Below are 20,213 nucleotides of genomic sequence, written 5' to 3' on the forward strand. Positions count from 1 at the left end.
TGTGAATCTATATTTGCATAAAAAATATTTTTTTTAAAAGTTAGAATCAACGAGCAAAGAGCTTATTGAAAAGTAGCGACTTTTTATATGGATAAGTAAAAGATAAAACATTACTCATAAAATAAAAAAATAATAATAAAGTACTTTTGAGGTAGTTAAGTTTTTCGCTTTTATTTTGAAAAAATACATTCATATTGCATAATACATTATCTTAAAATAAATTTTTTTTATTTATAGTAACAATACTCAACAATAACAAGCTTCAAAGCATTAAAACTCATAAAATTTCTACACTAATTTTTTTTCTTCATAGAACTTAAAATAATATTTTAAACGAAAAATTAATAAATTAGAATACAGGCTATTAGAAAGCATTTTCTCACATTATAATTATGGCTTTTTATACTGTTGGGATAGGCTACTGACAGTGTCAACCATTATCTATCTAAAAGTACCTCCAGATAGAATTGAGTTAACATGTCTTAAATACAAGTGAATTGGAATGGAATATTTGTATTGGTAGCTATGCTATAATACTCCCCCACCAGATTTTCTTAGGGATAGAATTCAATAAATGGATATCACTAGTTGATTCATTAAAAAATCACGGTTGTGGTTGCTCCTGTGTTGCCATTAGCAGCCGAGTGTATACAGGCCAACTTTGTGTGTGAACGCCAGACTGAGTATCAACGGCGTTAAGAGGACAATATTGCAGTCACAAACTGCAAGTCAACTGTTCACAGTGTTCCATCCATCAAAGTAGAAGTGTTCATATCGAAGTAAGCGCATCTGTTGAGGTTGGTATGTTCAGATCTTGTCCAAGAGTCATCAATGTGAGTGTATGCTACCGACAATGTCAATCTCGCTATTTATCTAAAGGTACTTCAAAAAAGAATTGAGTTAACATGCCTTATATACTAGTGAATTGAAATTGTATTGGTAGCTATGCTACAATATACAATAGCTTGCAATAATTGCTAAGAGTTAAAACAAGACCTATGAGGTTACTAACCATAAAATTGAATAAGTCCGTTTTAACTTTCCAAAGCATTGGTAAATTTCCAAGAATATTTCTCTTACATACTTCTGGTTCACTCTTTATTAAAGCATAGATGTAAGTAGAAAAATTCTTTTAAGAAAGCTTTAGGTAATTAAATTTTTAACATAATATAAAGAAGTGAACTATCCAAAAATAATTGGTACCCAAAGGTTGTTGTAATTTGGATAACTTGAAATCATAAATTAAAACTAGTAATTTAAAATATCAAACAGAATTTCATTCAACTTTCAGTCTAATGCAATTTTGTATAGTTCAAAAAAATTAATTAAAGAACAATAATTGTTATAGTTTATTAGAATATGATTTTAAAATATTTCCGAATATAACAAAATATAATTTTTCAGTCAAAATCCTCAAAAATATTAAGCTAAAAATATTAATCCTCAAAAATATTAAGTCTCAAACTAAATTCTGAATATACCACCAGCTTTGATTTTTATTTTTTCTAACATAAACAAGCATTCAATTGGGATTCACAAGTAACAGCAATAGTGTTGCGTTAATGAACAGAAGTACTGTTACAAAGGACAATAATTTTAAAAAAATGATAAAAATAAAATTTCTACATAAAAATGTTTTAATACCTTAATCTTCAAGAAAAAAATCCAAAATTTCAAAACCAATTATGATTTTTTTAAATTTTATTGTAAAATCTTATAAAAAGTGTGAAATTTCAGATTTTTTGGATAGAGAAGTAGACAATTTTTTTGTGGGACTCAGATGAGAATATAGTAGAATCTATAGCAGAATGGTGCATGTTTTTAGACATTGCTAGCGTTACTGAATCAGACCTAGATGATGTTCTGAAATATTTAAATTTGTAGCTTTATGGCATGTTTTAAAAGTTTTGTATTGTATTTTTTTTAAATACTCTTCAATAAATTATCTTATCTTTTCTTACTCTTAATTATTTTTCTGAAACTCAAGACAATTAAATAGAACTANCTAAAAAAAAAAAAAAAAAACGTATGTAAATATGATTAAAGAAAATGCAAAATTATTATTATAGTATTAAAGATCATCAAAAAAGTTTTTAAAAGGGATAAATTGATTTAAAACTATGCATATCTTTCTCATTGCTTATAACGCATTGATAATTCATGTTAAAGAATGTCTGATTTCGTTACCAGTGTATAAGTCAACCACTTGATNTAGTTTCTAAAAAAAAAACGTATCTAAATATGATTAAAGAAAATGCAAAATTGATTGTATTAAAGATCATCAAAAAAGTTTTTAAAAGGGATAAATTGATTTAAAACTATGCATATCTTTCTCATTGTTTATAACGAATTGATATTTCATGTTAAAGAATGTCTGATTTCATTACCAGTGTATACGTCAACCACTTGATTTTTGTAAAATTTTGGGGTTCGAAAGAATTTAAAATAAATTAATTTTGAATAAATTAATTGACATAGAATTCGAAATAAATTAATTGACTTCCACACTGAGATATAAAATAGATATGAAGTCAAATGCTAGACTTGCATGCAATGTTGATAGCATTGGACATAAAATAAAAGATAGTTTTAAAATTTCTGACTTGTTTACTGCTCTAGCATTTCACCTATATAAAATATACCAGATAAGTGAAATATTTCAACAATAAGTTTTTTTATTGTTAAAAAAATCTTCCAAGTGAAAATGCTACTAAATAGCATTGAATTTGAAATAAATTAATTCTATACCCATAAAATCTGACAATTTCTCGTAATCTGATGTAAAGTCTGATAATCTGACAATTTTTTATAGCAAAAATGTCCCATTTATAAAGTTGCCCGGTAGAGTTTAAGCTCTAATTTTTTAAACCAAGAAGTAATTTTGAGGAAGATATAAGAATCTAACCAAATGGTATATAATTTATAAACCAATAAGTTTTCTTCATAATTCTAATTATATCACAATTAAAAACTACATTCTCATTCAAGAAATTCTCATTTTACCTTTTTGGTAGAATGAGAATTTCTTAATGTATTATGTTAATTATAAGTGGTAAGATGTGTTATATAAAATAAATTTAAGTTTATCACAACTATGTATTAAAAATGTAAAGGGATTATATAATTACAATATTTCGGAATTCAATAGTTTAAACTCATAGAAAAATTGAGAACATTTAACCAATTTTAATCCTTCAAGTTTTATCAAAATCGTTCATTACATTTTTGGATCTCAATAAGATAGTCAAAGAAAAAAAACTTAAGATTAGTTTAATATTATAAAATAATTGTTAAATATCAGAAAATGCTAAGTTATTTCAAATTAAACAATTACAAAAACAAATAAATATAAATCAATGCCAAATAACCAACGAAATAATAAAAAAGCAAGAAAAAGGTTTTAAGGATTTTAGAAAAATAGCAAGTTTTCTGTTACATAACATAGTTTTTGGCAATAGAAATTTATTGCCTTTAATTATAATTTTTTTTACTAAGACACGCAATCAAAACATCTGGTTAAGTTAAAATTTTTTTTAAATAAAATATTATGTTTATTTCACGTAAAAAAGTCATTCTGAGAACTAATTTTTTAACTGCTGAATATTTTTTAATCACATGGAAATCACATTCTTAATAGCATTGGGAGATATCAGAATTTAAATTTTGTGTTTTATTGTTGGGAAATAACTGCAATTTCCTATTCATAGTTTAACAAAATTAATGAACACAATTGGAAGGGACAATGGAGCACATAATATGATTTGTGAATTTTAATATTGTGTTTCTATCTTTTATTATTCACTGAGTTTTATTTTTTAATATTGGCTTGAGTATTGCTTAGCAAATTATGACTAAACATGTCATTATAGACGACTAGGAGCGTCTTCTCATCATGGATTGGCCTTACATATGTATTTTAGTCATATTTTTATCATCTAATTACCTTAATCATATTTAAATTGTGCTTTTTTTCATTATTATCATCAAAAATATCATTTAAATAGGGCAACACATAGCAGTTTTATCATATTTTAATGATTTGGCAACCAACTCAATAAGCTTTGTAGCTTGCAAATCATCATACAACAATAAAACAGCTATTTTTTGCCTATATGGATAAAATTTTAAACAACAATCATTAACAATTGGAAAACATGAAATTAACAAATTAATACAAGTAGGATAAATTGGTTCAAATCCATATAAACAGATGACGTTCCATGGGCATAGTCAGTAAAGGCATCACTCAATCCGCCGTTGGAGATCTCGAGGTCGTAAATTTAATCCTGGAAGCGGGTTTAACAACCCAGCTCGATTACACAGAAAGGTGCATGCTAAATCTATCGTGGTTCTAAGTCCTTTCATTGATTGTGTTGTGGAAGTTTGGAGTGAGGGATAAAAGCTCAGATGCTGTCTCTGTCATTTTACTGGGGTTAAAATTATGTGGCATTCCAGATATAGCTGTTAAAAGATAGAGCCTAAAAAAACCTGGCTAGATGCCTGGTCATGGTTGGACAGTGGAAAGATGCCTATAAAGCATAAAATTATATCCTCAATCATAGATTGCTATGCAATTCTCAAGATAATACACTCCATCTGTATTTATTTAAACAATAAACCTTAGTTCCATACTGGATAATTTTTCATTCCTCATTTGAAGTAAAAACCATTTTTTAAACATTTTTATTAATTACAATTATAAAAAATTCATGAGAAAAAATATAACATAAGATATGCGGAGTGAGTTAGTTTTGAACTTCACTATAGTATTGTTACAATTTTGTCTGGTTTGATAAGTCTTTGATAGTTATCCCAATATTATCATGTTCAATAAATATCATTGACGGTAATTACCATGATATTAGTCGATTATTATCATTATTTATAATCAATATATAACCATTGTGGGCATATTTCTGTATGATTGCATGATATTTCTGATATAATGTGAGGACATTTTCAAAATATTATTATTCTGATATTCAAAAAGTATCAATAATTTTTGGCATATTGTCCAAATTTAGTCCTAATATGACGATAATAATAAGGCAATTAATAACTATCCACTTCAAGCAAAATAGGTTTTAAAGTTACCTTCAGAATAACATTTTGGTAAATTATTTCAAATTTATTTAATAATTCAACAAAACACATAATTCAGTTTCAACACCATAACGTCAAAACGAAAAGTAATAATGAATAAATAAAATAAAAATCACTGAGTAAATTTAGTTACATTCAAAATATTTAACAAACAAGAAATTAAAATAACAATGATTGATATGTTACAGATTTCTTTTTAGAATTAAAAAAAATTGATTGTTAAAATTATAACAATCATGACTTAAAAGTTTGTTGGGATTTTTGAAATTTCTTTAGAAGTTTTTTCTCCCTGTAGATTTGATATTCTTTGCAAGCATTTGTGGTTCCCATTTCTAAGATGAGCTGAACTTTCTTAACAATATCTTGAGCTGTTGGGGGATCTGTCTCAAAAACAAATTTCTTGAATTCATTTCCTGCAGTCTGGTTCAAATGAACCAGTTTAAAAGTGCATTTTCCAGGATCTAAATTTTAAAAGAAAAAAAAAATTACTCAGGAAAATAAAGAATGTTGTAGGTGCCAATAAAAAAAGGAGAAAATCCAGTAGATTATACAAAAATATTAAAATTTCACACTAATTATTGGGTAATGAGCAAAATGTTTACAGTCAATAAAACACAAAACTTAATGATGGGAATATAAATTATTCTACCTCAGGATGCACAGCCAAATTTTTCAACAAATAATAAGCATAATTTAAGTATTTTTTAAGCACTCAAAAAAAATTTTTTAAGCACTATATACATTAACAAAATGCAAAATAATTTTCAAAGACTTCACACAATCATGTTAAAATAACTAATTTCTGACAAAGAACTCTTTTTTTGATTACATTAGCCATTATAAAATGATCAAGAGATTTTTCGGTTGGATATCAGAGGGTGGAAAATGAAGCCTGAAATTGAGAACATCTTGCAAAATTCAGCAGAATTGCACATGAAAGTGCAATAATCTTTCCGAATATAGCTCAGTAGACGAATAGGCGGACTTGCAAGTATTTCATCAAACATGTAAAATGATTGACACTTTCATACACTATGGACCGATGGGGTGCAGAAATAGATATTGGTCGAATGAATTATGAAAACGTTGAATAGAACAATGTGAAAAGTATGCTGTTGCATAATATGTGGCGAAAATCTATGAGGTACAGGAAAAAAAATCTTATTTTAGAAAAAGAAAAATTAAGTACATTTTAAAAACACCTAATGAAAAAAAGCAGCTTTAAGGGCTTTTAAAAAACGACAATAAAAAATAAGCACTTTTTAAAAATGCTATGCACCATGTTCTTAAGTATATTACATTTCTGAATTCATAACTTTGATTAACAATAGACATTGAATTAGTTTTAGATGGTTATAACTGTACCGTTACCCCTTTGGCTGTGAACTCAAAATTTAAATTTAGTAACGGTTACCCAGGTTATTTAGTAGACAAATATCTAATGAATTACAGAAAACTTTCAACATTTAAAACTCATTTTTATTGCACCTCTAAATCTTCAAAAAACATAATTTCACACATTTCCAAATGCCAACATGAGAATAAACATTTATACATTAATTAAAACAAAAATGCAACCTTAAAACACTCAAGCATAACCTTCAACTTCTACAGTTCAAAAAAAAAGACATTTATAAAATAAAAACTTCATTTAACATTTCTAAAAACACAGACTTGGTTTATGATATCTATAAATTACACTTAAATACTGATTGTTCTCCTACACAAAAAAAAACACAACATAACAGCTCAGAATATTCGGTAAATGATTCCTCTAAAATGTTAACGAAATAAAATTTAAAGTTTTATAAGTACCCTACGGAATTTACTGCTTTCACTCTGGAACCGCCCACCGGAAAGGTAGATGAACTCATGGACAAACTCCTCGGCTAGGATCTCGAAATTTCTCCAGCTATTCTAATTTCAAGCGACTTAGGCATGTAGAAGGGGGACACCGGACGTCCAGCATAGATTCCTTCGGACTTGGCCCATCGTCTCAAAGATATCGGCTTTTGGCTAATCCCGGTAGTCCTTCCCGCTAGAGACTTCAGTTTAGCTTTCCCTAAGGTTACGATCCACCATCTCCGAGATACTGTCACGAACCACTCCTTCAGCGGACAAACTCCGTATCCCCAGGATACTGCTCTGATTAACTGCTTACTACTGGTACTGCAACTGCTACTAGCCACATTCATCGCTTCTCTTTTATCCTCCCGTCAACAAGGCGAAAGAATCTAGACTGACCTGTTTACCACGTCCAGAGTCATCCCGCATCCGGCGGACGTCAGAACCAAAAAAAAAGATCCCTGAGAAAAACCGTCATGAATCCACTAATACCCTATACAAGTTATAATACCATCTTCAATAAATATTAATAAATTTAGTTACATAGATTNCACTAAAAATTTTTTTAAAGCACTATATATGTCACGGCTAAAGACCGAAATCGGTGGCTGTTGACTTTCACCAGTGAATGCTGACAAACACCAAATACGTCGGTGAAAGATCGAATATTTCATTACAGTCTTGTACATTCGGACCCTCACCAGTTTATGTCGACAATCACAGATATGCTTTGGTGAATGTCCGAAATATTTATTACATTCGATTTGATATGAATTTATTCGTGGATATAATTACATTTATTCAATATTTGAACCCTGCACAGACGTTTTTTTAAGGTTAAGTGCCACTGCCCGGTATACCCTACACTGATGTTCTTTTTTAAGGTTAAGTGCCACTGCCCGGTATACATTTGCCCGGTAAATCCAACACTGATATATTTTTTAAGGTCAAGCGCCATTGCCCGATACTTCAAACACTGATGTTTCTTCTAATCTATCGTCAGTAAGTATTAAAATATAGAATAAATATATCAAATAAATATAATAATATTAACGAATAAATTAACACAAAATTGGATATAACAAATATTTCGGACATTCACCACAGCGATTATGTGATTGTTGACATTCACTGGTTAGAGTAAGAAATAAGGGTATTTAGCAAATATTTCGGACATACACCAAGCGATTACGTGAATGTCGACATTCTCCAGATTTCGGTGTTTCACCGTAACATATACATTAACAAAATGCATATACATTAACATAATTTTCAAAGACTTTACACGATCATGTTAAAATAACTAGTTTCAGACAAAGAACTCTTTTTTTGATTATATTAGCCATTATAAAATGATCAAGAGATTTTTCGGCTGGATATCAGAGGGTGGAAAATGAAGCCTGAAATTGAGAACATCTTGCTAAATGCAGCAGAATCACACATGAAAGTGCAATAATCTCTCAGAATCCAGCTCAGTAGACGAATACGCGGACTTGCAAGTATTTCAAACATGTAAAATGATTGACACTTTCATATACTATGGACCGGCCGGGTGCCGAAATAGATATTGGTTGAATGAATTATGAAAACGTTGAATAGAACAATTTGGAAAGCATGCTGTTGCATAATATGTGGCGAAAATCGACGAAGTACAGGAAAAAAAATCTTATTTTAGAAAAAGAAAAATTAAGTACTACATTTTAAAAACACCTAATGAAAAAAACAGCTTTAAGGCCTTTTAAAAAACGACAATAAAAAATAAGCACTTTTTAAAAATGCTATGCACCATGTTCTTAATTTAAAACCAGAAAGTTGTCAAGCTTTTAGAAAATTAAAAAAAGAGCTTCAAACTTTAAATGAGGCTTACTACTCTTAATGCTTAACAGTACTACTTGATAACACAAACAATAAATTAAATAAAAAATCTTTAATAATTTTTTGTTGCAGGAACTTTTTCAATTGAAGCAATTTTTTAGAAATAAACAAAATTTAAGAGAATTTTTTTTTTATAAGACACGAGATACTGCAAAAACCTAAATGTTTATTGGAAAATCCAATATAATTGGCAACTATAAAATAGGTAAGTCTTGAACTTACAAGCAAGATTTACCTAGTATACAAACCAGATTCAGTAAGTTTACCAGACAAATTTAGTAAGAGTTACTTGTTGATAACTTAACAAAGAATTTAAATTTTATGAAAAAATTTGAGCTACAAATAATTTTATGTAAAAAAAACAACATTATTTTCATATTTTTTAAAAAAATAAGAAAAGAAAGTTTTGATACAGTGGAAAGACATTACAAAATAAAAATGACATAGAAGATGAAAAAGTGTTCATTTTATAGTAGAGAATCATTCATGTTGCATGAAGTTAATGATATATGTTGTCGTTAATGTATATTTTCTAATAAATATTTAAAATATGCAAACAATTTTTATTCAAAAAATTTTCTTATATGCATTTCTATAAAATTTTAAATACCAAGCATTGTTTAATACATTGACTTCTAATAAACAAATATATAATACCAAAGATCATCTTTAAAAGAATAAAATTCAATGAGTTTTATATTCACAAATGAAATGGAAAAGAACTTTCAAACATGCATTAATAAAAAATCAATCAACTACATGAGGGAGCACTGAAATATTTAAATAAACGCAGAATTTATTCAAAAACTTGAAACTAAGTATCACAAAATCAAGTATATATAAAAAACAAGAAAACTAATTGATTATTAAAATTAACATTCTTAAGCAATTTTGTTGCTGCTAAAAGAACTACACAATGAAAAAAAAATACTTGTATATTTTAGACATAAATTTCTAAATCCTTTCTTTCGGCTTACATTGTTTCAAAAAATATATTAATAATGCAATATATCGTATGCCCTTAAATAGGGCAGGTCGTGTTATGAATAAACATTAACAATGCAATATAGAAATATCCATTATTAAATTTATTAGCGATTTGTAAATATAGAGCAGTCATGTTTGGAATTACATCCTTAACAGCAAATTTTTTGAAAAGCAATAAAAGTGTGTACACTTAGAATATTAAGTTAAAAATCAAAGAATAAAAGTAATTGTACAGAGTTTTTAAATCACAGGATAAATTTTCCTGTATGGTCAAAACCAAGAGAAAATTAGTCATTCATGAACAAATAGTTTTTTTGTTTCGGTAAAGTTACGGAATTATTTTTATTTTATCACATCAACTAAATACTTAAAAAATCTTTAAAATAAATATGCTATTTAACAATAAAAAAAACTACAAAATTAAAAAGGAAAACAAATGAAAAAAAAATACACACAACATATAAGAGCTTTATTTTTTGCTTTTGAACCGAAAATACAATTTGTTTTATTCATAGCAAAATCAAAAAAGAAAAATTAAAAAAATACATATATAAACAAAGTAAAACATAAATAAATAAAAAAAAAACGAACTTTATTATTGCATGATTGAGAAATTTAAAAAATATAATAAGTTTTAATTCATGCTTATGAAATTGGAAATAAATATTTGAGAACTATAACCACTTGCTACATGATTGATAAAAATTTTAAAGCAGCATTTTAGACAAGTTACTGATTATTTGCACACACAAAATAATATAGTTAATGTTTGCAGTTATCAATTTAGAAATACTTAGTACAAGGTTTAGAATACAACTATTGAATTTTTGGGTGGCCGTTATATTTTAACTTTTTAAAAGTTTAACTCCAATCCCTTGTTTCTATAAAATAATAACAATTTGTGCAAAATTTCAGGTTCATAAAACAAATGTAATGTGACTCTCAACAACAAGGAAATATAGTAAGTTGTGGCAAATACTTTATTTAGCTAAATATTTAGTTCTGTGAATGAATAACTTTAAGAATAGTTTTGATTAATCTAATTGTGCAACAGGGGACATATTAAGTTTAGAAAAAAAATCTACTCTGTTAAATTTTACCACTAATACATGCATATCCTAATGTACAGAAATATCTGACGAATCCTAATTTAGTAAGAAACTAAAATGAAAAGATCTGTTATGTTTAGAATAAAAAATTTAAGTAAATTACACAAATGGTGAAGAGAGAATGGATTTATTTGTTTTTGAGTCTAAATATTTTATATAGTAAAACACTATTGAGGGAAAATATATGCACATTGTTCTTTTGAACAACAAAACTTAAATCAAACAGTTTAAATGATGCCAGTTAAAATATATAAAAATTTAGAAATATCATGTGACACAGTATAGTGATATTAAGAAATAACATAACATAATCTTAGATGCTTAGAAATTTAAAGATGAAAAATAAATTGTTCTTTATTATTTCTAACAAATGGTTTCATAAATACATGAAATGTTGATACAAAATTTTGAATACTTACTGTATCTTTTGGAAATTATTTCACAAGTCGCAATTGTGTCCATATATAATGTGGTAGGTTTTTGTTGTCGTGTCAGGAGTTTAGCAGCACCTTTTTGAGGAAGAGGATTAATTTCAACTTTTTCACCAGATATTCCTATGAGGACAAAGAAAAAGCTCATAAGATCTAGCAACTAAATATCTAGCAACAGTTGAAAAAAAATTTAACATTATATAAAATTTTTAGATGAATTACAATAAGTTAAAGAAAATAAATGATAAAAAAAATAATGAAAATTCTTTTTCTTCTTGCGTAATAATTAAAAATGAAAAAGCTTAAGGATCCGAAGAAAAAAGAAGCAGCATTTTTTTGTCCTCCTTTGGCAAGGGTAATGAAAAATTGATATTGAGAAACAAAAATTTAAGTAACAAAAAAGAATAAGTTGGTTACACGGCAATGGCTCAGAAATTTAGTTCAAAGATGTGATCACAAGAGGACCATATAATACAGTTTTAGACACCTTTTCCTTCTAACTGAATAAAAGAACACTTGATCAGAACAGAAAGTTTTAACAGTTTCCAACCTAATTTTATCATTAATGAGCAAATCAGTTTAAAATCAAAACATGGAAAAAATTTTATAATATGGTTGCATTAAAAAAAAAAGATCAATTAGTTAATATTCCATTACACCAATATACAATTAAAAATCAAAATTCCTTTTATCAAATAATTTTAAAGTAGGATTTCAATAATCTTGGAATGAAAACACAGTAATAAATATATAGTTTAAAATTTTTGCACAAAAATAAATTTAGTGGATCATCTCTGCTTTCAACTCATCATTTCCAGAAAGGTTTAAACAATGAATCCTGTGAGTAAGGCTATATGTCTGAACCATGTTTATAATCAGTACAAAACCTCTAAATTGGAACTATTGAATTTTGCAATTTCTGCTAAAATTGCTTGCCAAAAGAAGATGTTGGATCAAAAATCCAAATCTTCAAATAAATAATAAAATAAAAAAAACCGTATTTGTAGAACTAGGATGCCCTGAACACGCATAACAATCAGTCATTCTAAATTTATACATTACATAATTTACATTTTCACTCAACTGTATTTAAATTTTAATATTATTAATAAAAAAGATTGAAAAATCAGAACTTATAAAGGATTTTTGAGAAAATGGTTTGAATGTAATTTTTAAACACATTTTTAGGGCCCTCCATTTATGACAAAATAACAATTTGTCTACGAATAGAAAAGCAAAATATTAAAAAGTTGTTCACAAATTGAAAAAATTTTAATGTAAAATATGGAAAAAGTAAATAAAAAGTAGGAAATTTACTTCTCCGTAGTATTTAAAACTTTTCATACTTCGGAAAACTAAACTAGGAGAAATTTAGAACAATAGAAATTCTGTCTTAGGTGTACTTAACTATTTAAAATATAAAAACAGCATACAATGCCATACTAATATCGTTAAATGCAATATCACCAAATGAACATAGCTAATAATCTATATATATATTCCTCTTAAGCAGAATTATTCTATTCTATCTATTAGCAACATTATTGCTATTATTTTTTTGTTAGGTTATTTTAACCCTTTCGCGACGAGTATTTTTTTTTACAACAGAACAATTTTGGAAGCATAAACTATGAGTAGGGCAGCATTATGCACGGTAGTGCCATGTATGTTCTGTAAATGAAATTATCTTCAAAAATATTGGCAGGACTGGTGGAAAAGTCTCCCATTAGACAAGGAAGGGTTTCTGTCCCATAAGATTTTTTAAAAATTTGCTTGGGACGTATGTGTCCCATTAGGCTCGAAAGGGTTAAGTAATAATTAATGCAGCGTTATATAAGCAATTAGTTATACATTAAGTAATTACTTAGATTAATTTTGTAAGGCTGTCATAAGTAATAATTTAAGTAGTATTGAATAGTTAGTTATAAGTTAAGTATTTATTAGAATAATTCTTATTTTTATTGAAATAAGAACCCATTTATGAAGTAATTATTTAGATTAATTTTTGGTCCTCTTTAAAAAGGCTGCAGAAATTTTAAGCATAAAAGGTGGTCTGGTGTCGCATACTTATAAAACTATTTGGGGAGCATTAGCACATATAATATTAAACGACACTCCAGTTATGGCTTGAGAGGTGCTTGAGAAAGTAGTATAGCAGGTACTGGAGCATTGTGAAGAGTTTTCTATCATATTTCAGGACAGAGATAGGAATAATTTAAATGCCTCTTCTGCGTCTTTATGCTGAAGTGGCTCGAACTCATACCTATGGTGGTTTGTGTGATTTAATGCCAACTAACTAAAATTAAATGTGTCAAGAACTTTAACAATATCACGGAATTCTCTGGATAATAGTTAAAATAGAAATCGATACACTTCTTTGTGAGAAAAGCAGAGGGCAATAGCTGGACAGCCAAATTATGTGGTTAATATATTGTTTAAAAGTAATAAGGTGTTAGAATTGAAAAATGGAATGAAGAATTAGAATATTTAAATGCAGTAATGCTGTGCATTATGTATGCTTACAATTAAAGTTTATATGTTGTACAAAATAATTTTGTTGTTACCATGCATGTTAAGAAAATTTCAAGAAATAATTTACTGTTAAAGATTTAAAAAAAATATAAATTAAAAAAAAATTAAGTTTTTACCTAATTGCACATCATAGTTCATTCCCATTTTCTGACAAAATGTGACATTAAAAGATCTATATAAAGGTGCTTCAACAGCCTTCATGTGAGCATCATATTCGTCAGTCTCACTTTCCCTATGCAAACGTTCCCTAGTGGCTGAAAGATCAAGTTAATAGGGTATTATAAATTAAGTGCTAAGACATTTCATCAACAAAAATGCTAAAATACAATAATAAAACCCCAATATAATTAGTGTAAACTTAAAAAACTTTCAATTAGGATAGATAGTAATTAAGATAAATAAATAAATAATACCAGAAGCAATTACAAATTAGTCCTCTCAATTTTAATTTCTACATAGAGGCATTAAAAATGAAAACGAACAAAAGTCTGAAAATACTTATCAACTTAAATTATAAAAAACATAAAAAAACTAATATAACATTAAAAAACATTTAAATTACTTGCATACTTATTTAAAGCTTTTTTTTAATTATATTTTTACATTTACAGTCTAAGAAACTGTTAAACTTTATATATAAATCATGATTAAAGAGAATAAAATAATAATAAAGTCAAACAAAATTCTGTAGAAAAAATACACATTTAAACTAGAATACTTTTTATGTTATATTCCCAATGGAAGATTTCAACGCAAGTTTTAATATTTGTAAACAAATATTCAGTTTAATAATTGATAAAATCATCAATATGATTAAATTTTCCCCCTAGATCAGTGTTTCCCAAAGTGTAGTACGAGTAACCCCAGGGGTACAGGAACAGTTTAGCGGGGGTTCTTATGGGAAATATCTTGCAACAAACGAAAATTTTAAAATTTTTTATTTAAAAACAAAGCTAGCAATGAAAATTTACGATTACGCATTTTTCTATTGGCTATTTTTTGCAGTTAACTGTTAATAATTAGTGGTGTCAATAGCCAGTTGTGATTTTTAACTTTTGTGCAATTTCTTTATAGTAAAAAATACATTAATTTTTCTTATTAGTGGTACACAGCATTACGAAAAATTAAGAACGGGTACACAAAAGTCATAAGTTTGGGAAACACTGATCTAGATGAAAGAGTTAAGAATGATTAATTTTTATTTTTTGTATTCTTCCATGCAATGATGTACATTTTCTTCTAAAGTTTAGAAAGAGAATATCATGCCTACATATAGAGTTGCTTTACAACATTTAAAACATAGCAATTCATAATATTGCACCACACNTTGTGATTTTTAACTTCTGTGCAATTTCTTTATAGTAAAAAATACATAAATTTTTTTTATTAGTGGTACACAGCGTTATGAAAAATTAAGAACATAAACACAAAAGTCATAAGTTTGAGAAACACTACCCTAGATGAAAGCGTTAAGAATGATTAATTTTTATTTTTTGTATTCTTCTATGCGATGATGAACATTTTCTTCTAAAGTTTAGAAAGAGAATATCATGCCTACATATAGAGTTGCTTTACAACATTTAAAACATAGCAATTTATAATATTGCACCACACTCAGTGTTTTCAAATATTAGGTACTATTAATTGATTCTTTAAATAAAACTATCACACATTAAATCAACCTGAGCTAATGTTGGTAAGAAAGACTGTCAAAATCTTGTTTATAATATTAAAGATTGTCATAATGAAATAGTAAAAATTAAAGGAATTCTAGAATGCATTCTGCAAAATTCATTTTCAAACAACTTACAAGAGAAACTGTACCATATTTATGGGATATATATATAGGAAAAAAGAAATACAATGAGGAAAATGAACATAAGATCGACAAAATATTGCTTTGAAGAGCCGCCTTTAATTGGAATCTCATTTGTAGAAAACATCACAAAGATATGAATTTTTATTCAATATAACATTAAATTCATTTCAGGTTTTGCCCTAAAATGTTATTGGATAAACTTTAAAGAGAATAGTTCACCTGTGGATAATTGTTAATTTACCTTAGGTTTTATATACACTTTTTCTTAAATTTTCTCAATTAAAACAAATCAATTACGAAAAATACATTATTATATTTATGTATTATGGCAAAACATATACTTTTATAAAGCATTTATCAGCTCCAGCATAAAAAATCAGCAATCAACTTTCAAAAATCTACTTTTTTTGGAAAATGAAAATAGAGTTACTAGATTAGCTTGGCATAATAGGGAATTGAAGCATGAATGAAATAAAATAAATACATATAAGTAGCTGTAAAAATATATGAAAGAGAAATAATTTTGAAATTTAATTTTCTTGTATATAAATATGCTTTCTCATTTAAGATGTTGGAAAATAAAGTTTTTAAGTATACCAATCTAAAACAGGTGCTCAGTTAAAATACAATCTTCTAATAATGCTACCAACATCATGAAGAATAAATAAATATCAGGAACATAGAAGCTGTATAATATCTGAAGTAGTAAATTATGTGGGTAATTTAGATCAAATGCAATATTGTTCTGTTATAACTTTATATTTAAGCTTGAAACAGTTAAGTTGGTAAAATGGTGAATAAATAAAATAAGCATGGGATTTAAAAATTTTGATTGAGGTTAACAAAACAGTAACACAGTATATGCATGCTATCAATGTACGAATTTAATAAGAATTCGATCTACTTTCTTTAGGTATTGTCAATATTTAATACATAACAGAGAAAATCATTTCCTGTGACAAATACAGTCAATCTGTGACAATATATTTGATGTGATCAAAGAAAAATTTGCACCCATCAAAAATTCAATTTTAAAATAGTACCCAGAGATAGGAATTAAGAGTATTTAAACATAGATAAAAAGTACCAGTAAATAAATGATATTATTAGTCTGTACATGTTTCTTGTTGTTTAACTGATTATTTATGTCTCTATCAGTTTTTTTAATCTTATTTTTTTAAAGAAAAAGTTAATAAAGCTGATTTAAATATAAAACTTTATTACAGAAAATGTGCTATTTCACAATTAAGATTATATATGTTATCTTGTGATGACAACACAGACTAATGGGAAAAAAAAAGAAAAAAAAATAGCTCTTGATTAAATTTCCCTGACTTTATCACAAAACTTAGCAATAAAGCTGAATCAACAATATTTACAGTAACATTTGAGGTCATGAAAAGCATATAAAATAAAGAAAAATAATATAATTTACTTTCTTCAAATTTCAGTTCAAAAACTAATGTTTGATAGTTGGCAATTTTCGTATGAAGAGGAATAGGCACACCTGGTTCATCTAACTTTTCAACATGATAGGCTGCAAAATTTTAAAAAAAGATAGTGTGAAAGCTGAAAGCACACATGAAAGTACATCAAATGAACTTTCAACAAGTGAAACAAAATCTAAAAGTAAATTTTTGGGTTTCAAATTTAGCTCAATACATTTTCAAATATGTCACAGTATATAAATATTCTATGAAAATAAAAGAAACAAAGTTGAAAATTTAAAAGAAATTTCATAAACTGTGCACAAAGCTGCAAAGTAAATAGAACCTGTAAAATGACAAACAAATAGAAACAGAGAAAAACTCTCAGAGAAATTAATAAAAAAATAGTTTAAAAGAACAAAAGTAATTTAGTTTAAATAAATAAAAGTTGTAATTAGTAATAAACAATTTTTTAACCTTTTTTTTTACTTTTTTTTATTTGCTGTATTATGTTTATATGTTTTGTATACATGTATTTAGACTATTTTCCAAAAGGTGTAACATCATCAATTCTTCTCCTTCATTTATTTTTTTTACAACATTTTTTATCAAAAAAATAAAGTTTTTACAAGCATTAAATTTATCATATCATAAATATTAAAATATCTGCCTTACATACAAAGCATGTTGAATACACTTCATACATATTTCTGTCGCTAAATGTTATGGTTATTAGAAATATCATTTCATTTTCTTTTAGCCTTTTTCTAATTTCACATTTCATCAGAAACATGATGACACTTAATTACCTTGTCACTATTGTCCCTTACTATAAATATAAATTGACTCTGGAAAAGACACAGATTGAATAAAATATATGTGAACAGTTCACATGAACCCTCACAAGTGACAGATAATAAATTTAAAAATCTGAAAGCATGCAACAAATCTGAAAGTAAGCAACAGTTTAATAAATAAGAAAAATAAAATTGCAATCATGATATTCTTTTAAAAACTTCAAGGAACTATTTTATTTTGTTGACATTTCAAAAATAAAAAAATATTGAAAAAAAACATTTTACAAGTATTTTTAATTATGTATTAATTAATCAAATGCATATCATCAAATTTTTAATATTTTTTTATAGAAATGTAAAGTGGACAAAAATAGGCATGTTTATGTTCATAAATTAGAATGTAATAAATAAATTATTAATGAGTTTAAGAAAAAGACACATTTTTTAGAATATAAAGTTTTTGTGTCCCTTAAGAGATAATAAAATACTTGCAATGTTGAATATATTAGGTTGTTACAAATGAAATGTTGAATTTTTTATTGTAAATTTAAATAAGCATAACTTTTGTTAAAAAATATTTTAATAATAAAAGTAAAAACCATCACAATCAACACATTTTTACTAACATGTTACTAGATTGTCGATACCACTTACATAAAAATTTGCCTCTCTGATGTTAATGAAAGATTGAAAGTCATATTTGATCTGCTCTAGATTGGGGAACTTTTTATTATGAAGAAAATTGTCCAAATGTTTAAAAAAGTGATAATCAGTTGGATGAGGTGAACCTTGTATTTTAATTCGGCCAACTTGTTTGCAACAATTAATGAAACAAGTTGTCCTCTTTTATCATGAAGCATAATGGGTCTTTTTCGGTTGACCATTGACGGCTGCATTTGACCAAATTTTTAATGCATAACTTCAATTTATGTACGACTTTTCTGATGTTATTGTTTCCCCAGCATTTTAAAATTTATAATGAATAATTCCAACTTTAGAGCGCCAAACAGTAATCATTACCTTTGTAGAGTGTAGCGGTACTTTTGGTGTTCTTTTTGGATTCTCATGTGCATCTAACCATTGCGCTGAACAACGCCTATTGTCATAAAGGATCAATTTTTCATCATAGGTGATAATTTTGTTCAACTAGGTTTTTTTTTTTTTTTTGCTTTTCCTCATAGGTGATAATTCTGTTCAAAAAATTGTTCTCTTTTATTCCTAAGAAGCAAAGAATTAAAGATTTCAAAACTAGGCTTCTTTCTTTCTTTCTTTTTTTTTTTTTTTGCTTTTTGTTCATTTTAGCAGAACCAATTTATAAAATTTTTTTGACTTTAACAATGGTTGAGAGATACCGTTGTTTTACTGCCAGACAATGAATTTGAAGGAACAAAGTTTGAGTAAGAAGAATGGCGAGTCAGAAATCACAGGTTTTAAACATCAATGGTAGAGGGAGAAAGACAAAAATGATGCAGAAGGGCTTTTATGCTCTGGAAAAGTTGCGTTTTTTCTTTTCTGGCCTGTCTATTTCTTTATTTTTAAGTTTATTTCAGGCATTTAAAAGTAAATTATGTATCAGTGTAGTTGTTACATGTTTTTACTTTCATTATGCAAATGTTTCTGATTGAACAATAAATGTATGTTTACATAAAAAAGATCTAGATTGGATTTGTATTGAGAGAGTATACAACGAGAATAGCTGTGTTATGTTGTGGATAGTAGAACAATCTTGCTTATTATGTTTTTCAGAAAGTTATGCGATGCTCAATTTATTTTATTTCTTGCTTAATAAAAGTTTTTTGTAAGTTCAAAGATGTCTTCAGTTATGCTTGCTTGGCCTTTTCTATTACGCACTCAACTATTTCTATAAGATTTCGGTCCAGGCTTGCCTTGCCAAACCAAGTTTTCATAAATTAATTCATCTTTATTAGAAGTAAGTTTACTGTAACACTGCTCGGGTCTTTTAAATAGATTGAAGATGACCGAAAAGAACAGCAGTTCCATATTGAGATTTCTAAAACTAAATAGTTTCAACTTCAGCAGCTAGAAAACAAATATGAAGGTGTTACTCATCAACAGAGGCTCTTGGGAATTTGTTAGTGGTATGAAAAGCCATTACCAACTGATGCAACACACAAAGACATATGCTCTTATGAAATGCAAAAAGCTCTAAGTCATTCTACTATTTTTCAAGGAATTGAATAGCAATGCCAACTGCTGACAGCCAACACAGAGAACGGAAAGACAGTGCGGATATTCTGAAATAAAATTTCAAACGTATCTCACGTGCA

The 20,213-nt window shown here is 27.2% G+C and overlaps 1 protein-coding gene across 2 annotated transcripts in view; it reads right to left on the minus strand.

Annotated features, from left to right (window-relative positions):
- Positions 1–5,080: 5,080 nt before the first annotated feature.
- The window catches only part of LOC107442776 (SAPK-interacting protein 1), a 95,750-nt gene continuing 80,617 nt past the window's right edge, over positions 5,081–20,213 (minus strand). For both annotated transcript variants that reach the window (XM_043039031.2, XM_043039032.2), the window contains 4 exons: positions 17,137–17,238; positions 13,999–14,136; positions 11,339–11,473; positions 5,081–5,564 (listed from right to left, as the gene is read on the minus strand). In XM_043039031.2, coding sequence (XP_042894965.1) covers positions 5,338–5,564; positions 11,339–11,473; positions 13,999–14,136; positions 17,137–17,238 — 602 coding nt within the window. In that variant the 3' untranslated portion in view covers positions 5,081–5,337. The remainder of the gene's footprint in view (positions 5,565–11,338; positions 11,474–13,998; positions 14,137–17,136; positions 17,239–20,213) is intronic.

The sequence above is a fragment of the Parasteatoda tepidariorum genome, chromosome 8 (assembly GCF_043381705.1).
Source record: "Parasteatoda tepidariorum isolate YZ-2023 chromosome 8, CAS_Ptep_4.0, whole genome shotgun sequence".
NCBI lineage: Eukaryota > Metazoa > Arthropoda > Arachnida > Araneae > Theridiidae > Parasteatoda > Parasteatoda tepidariorum.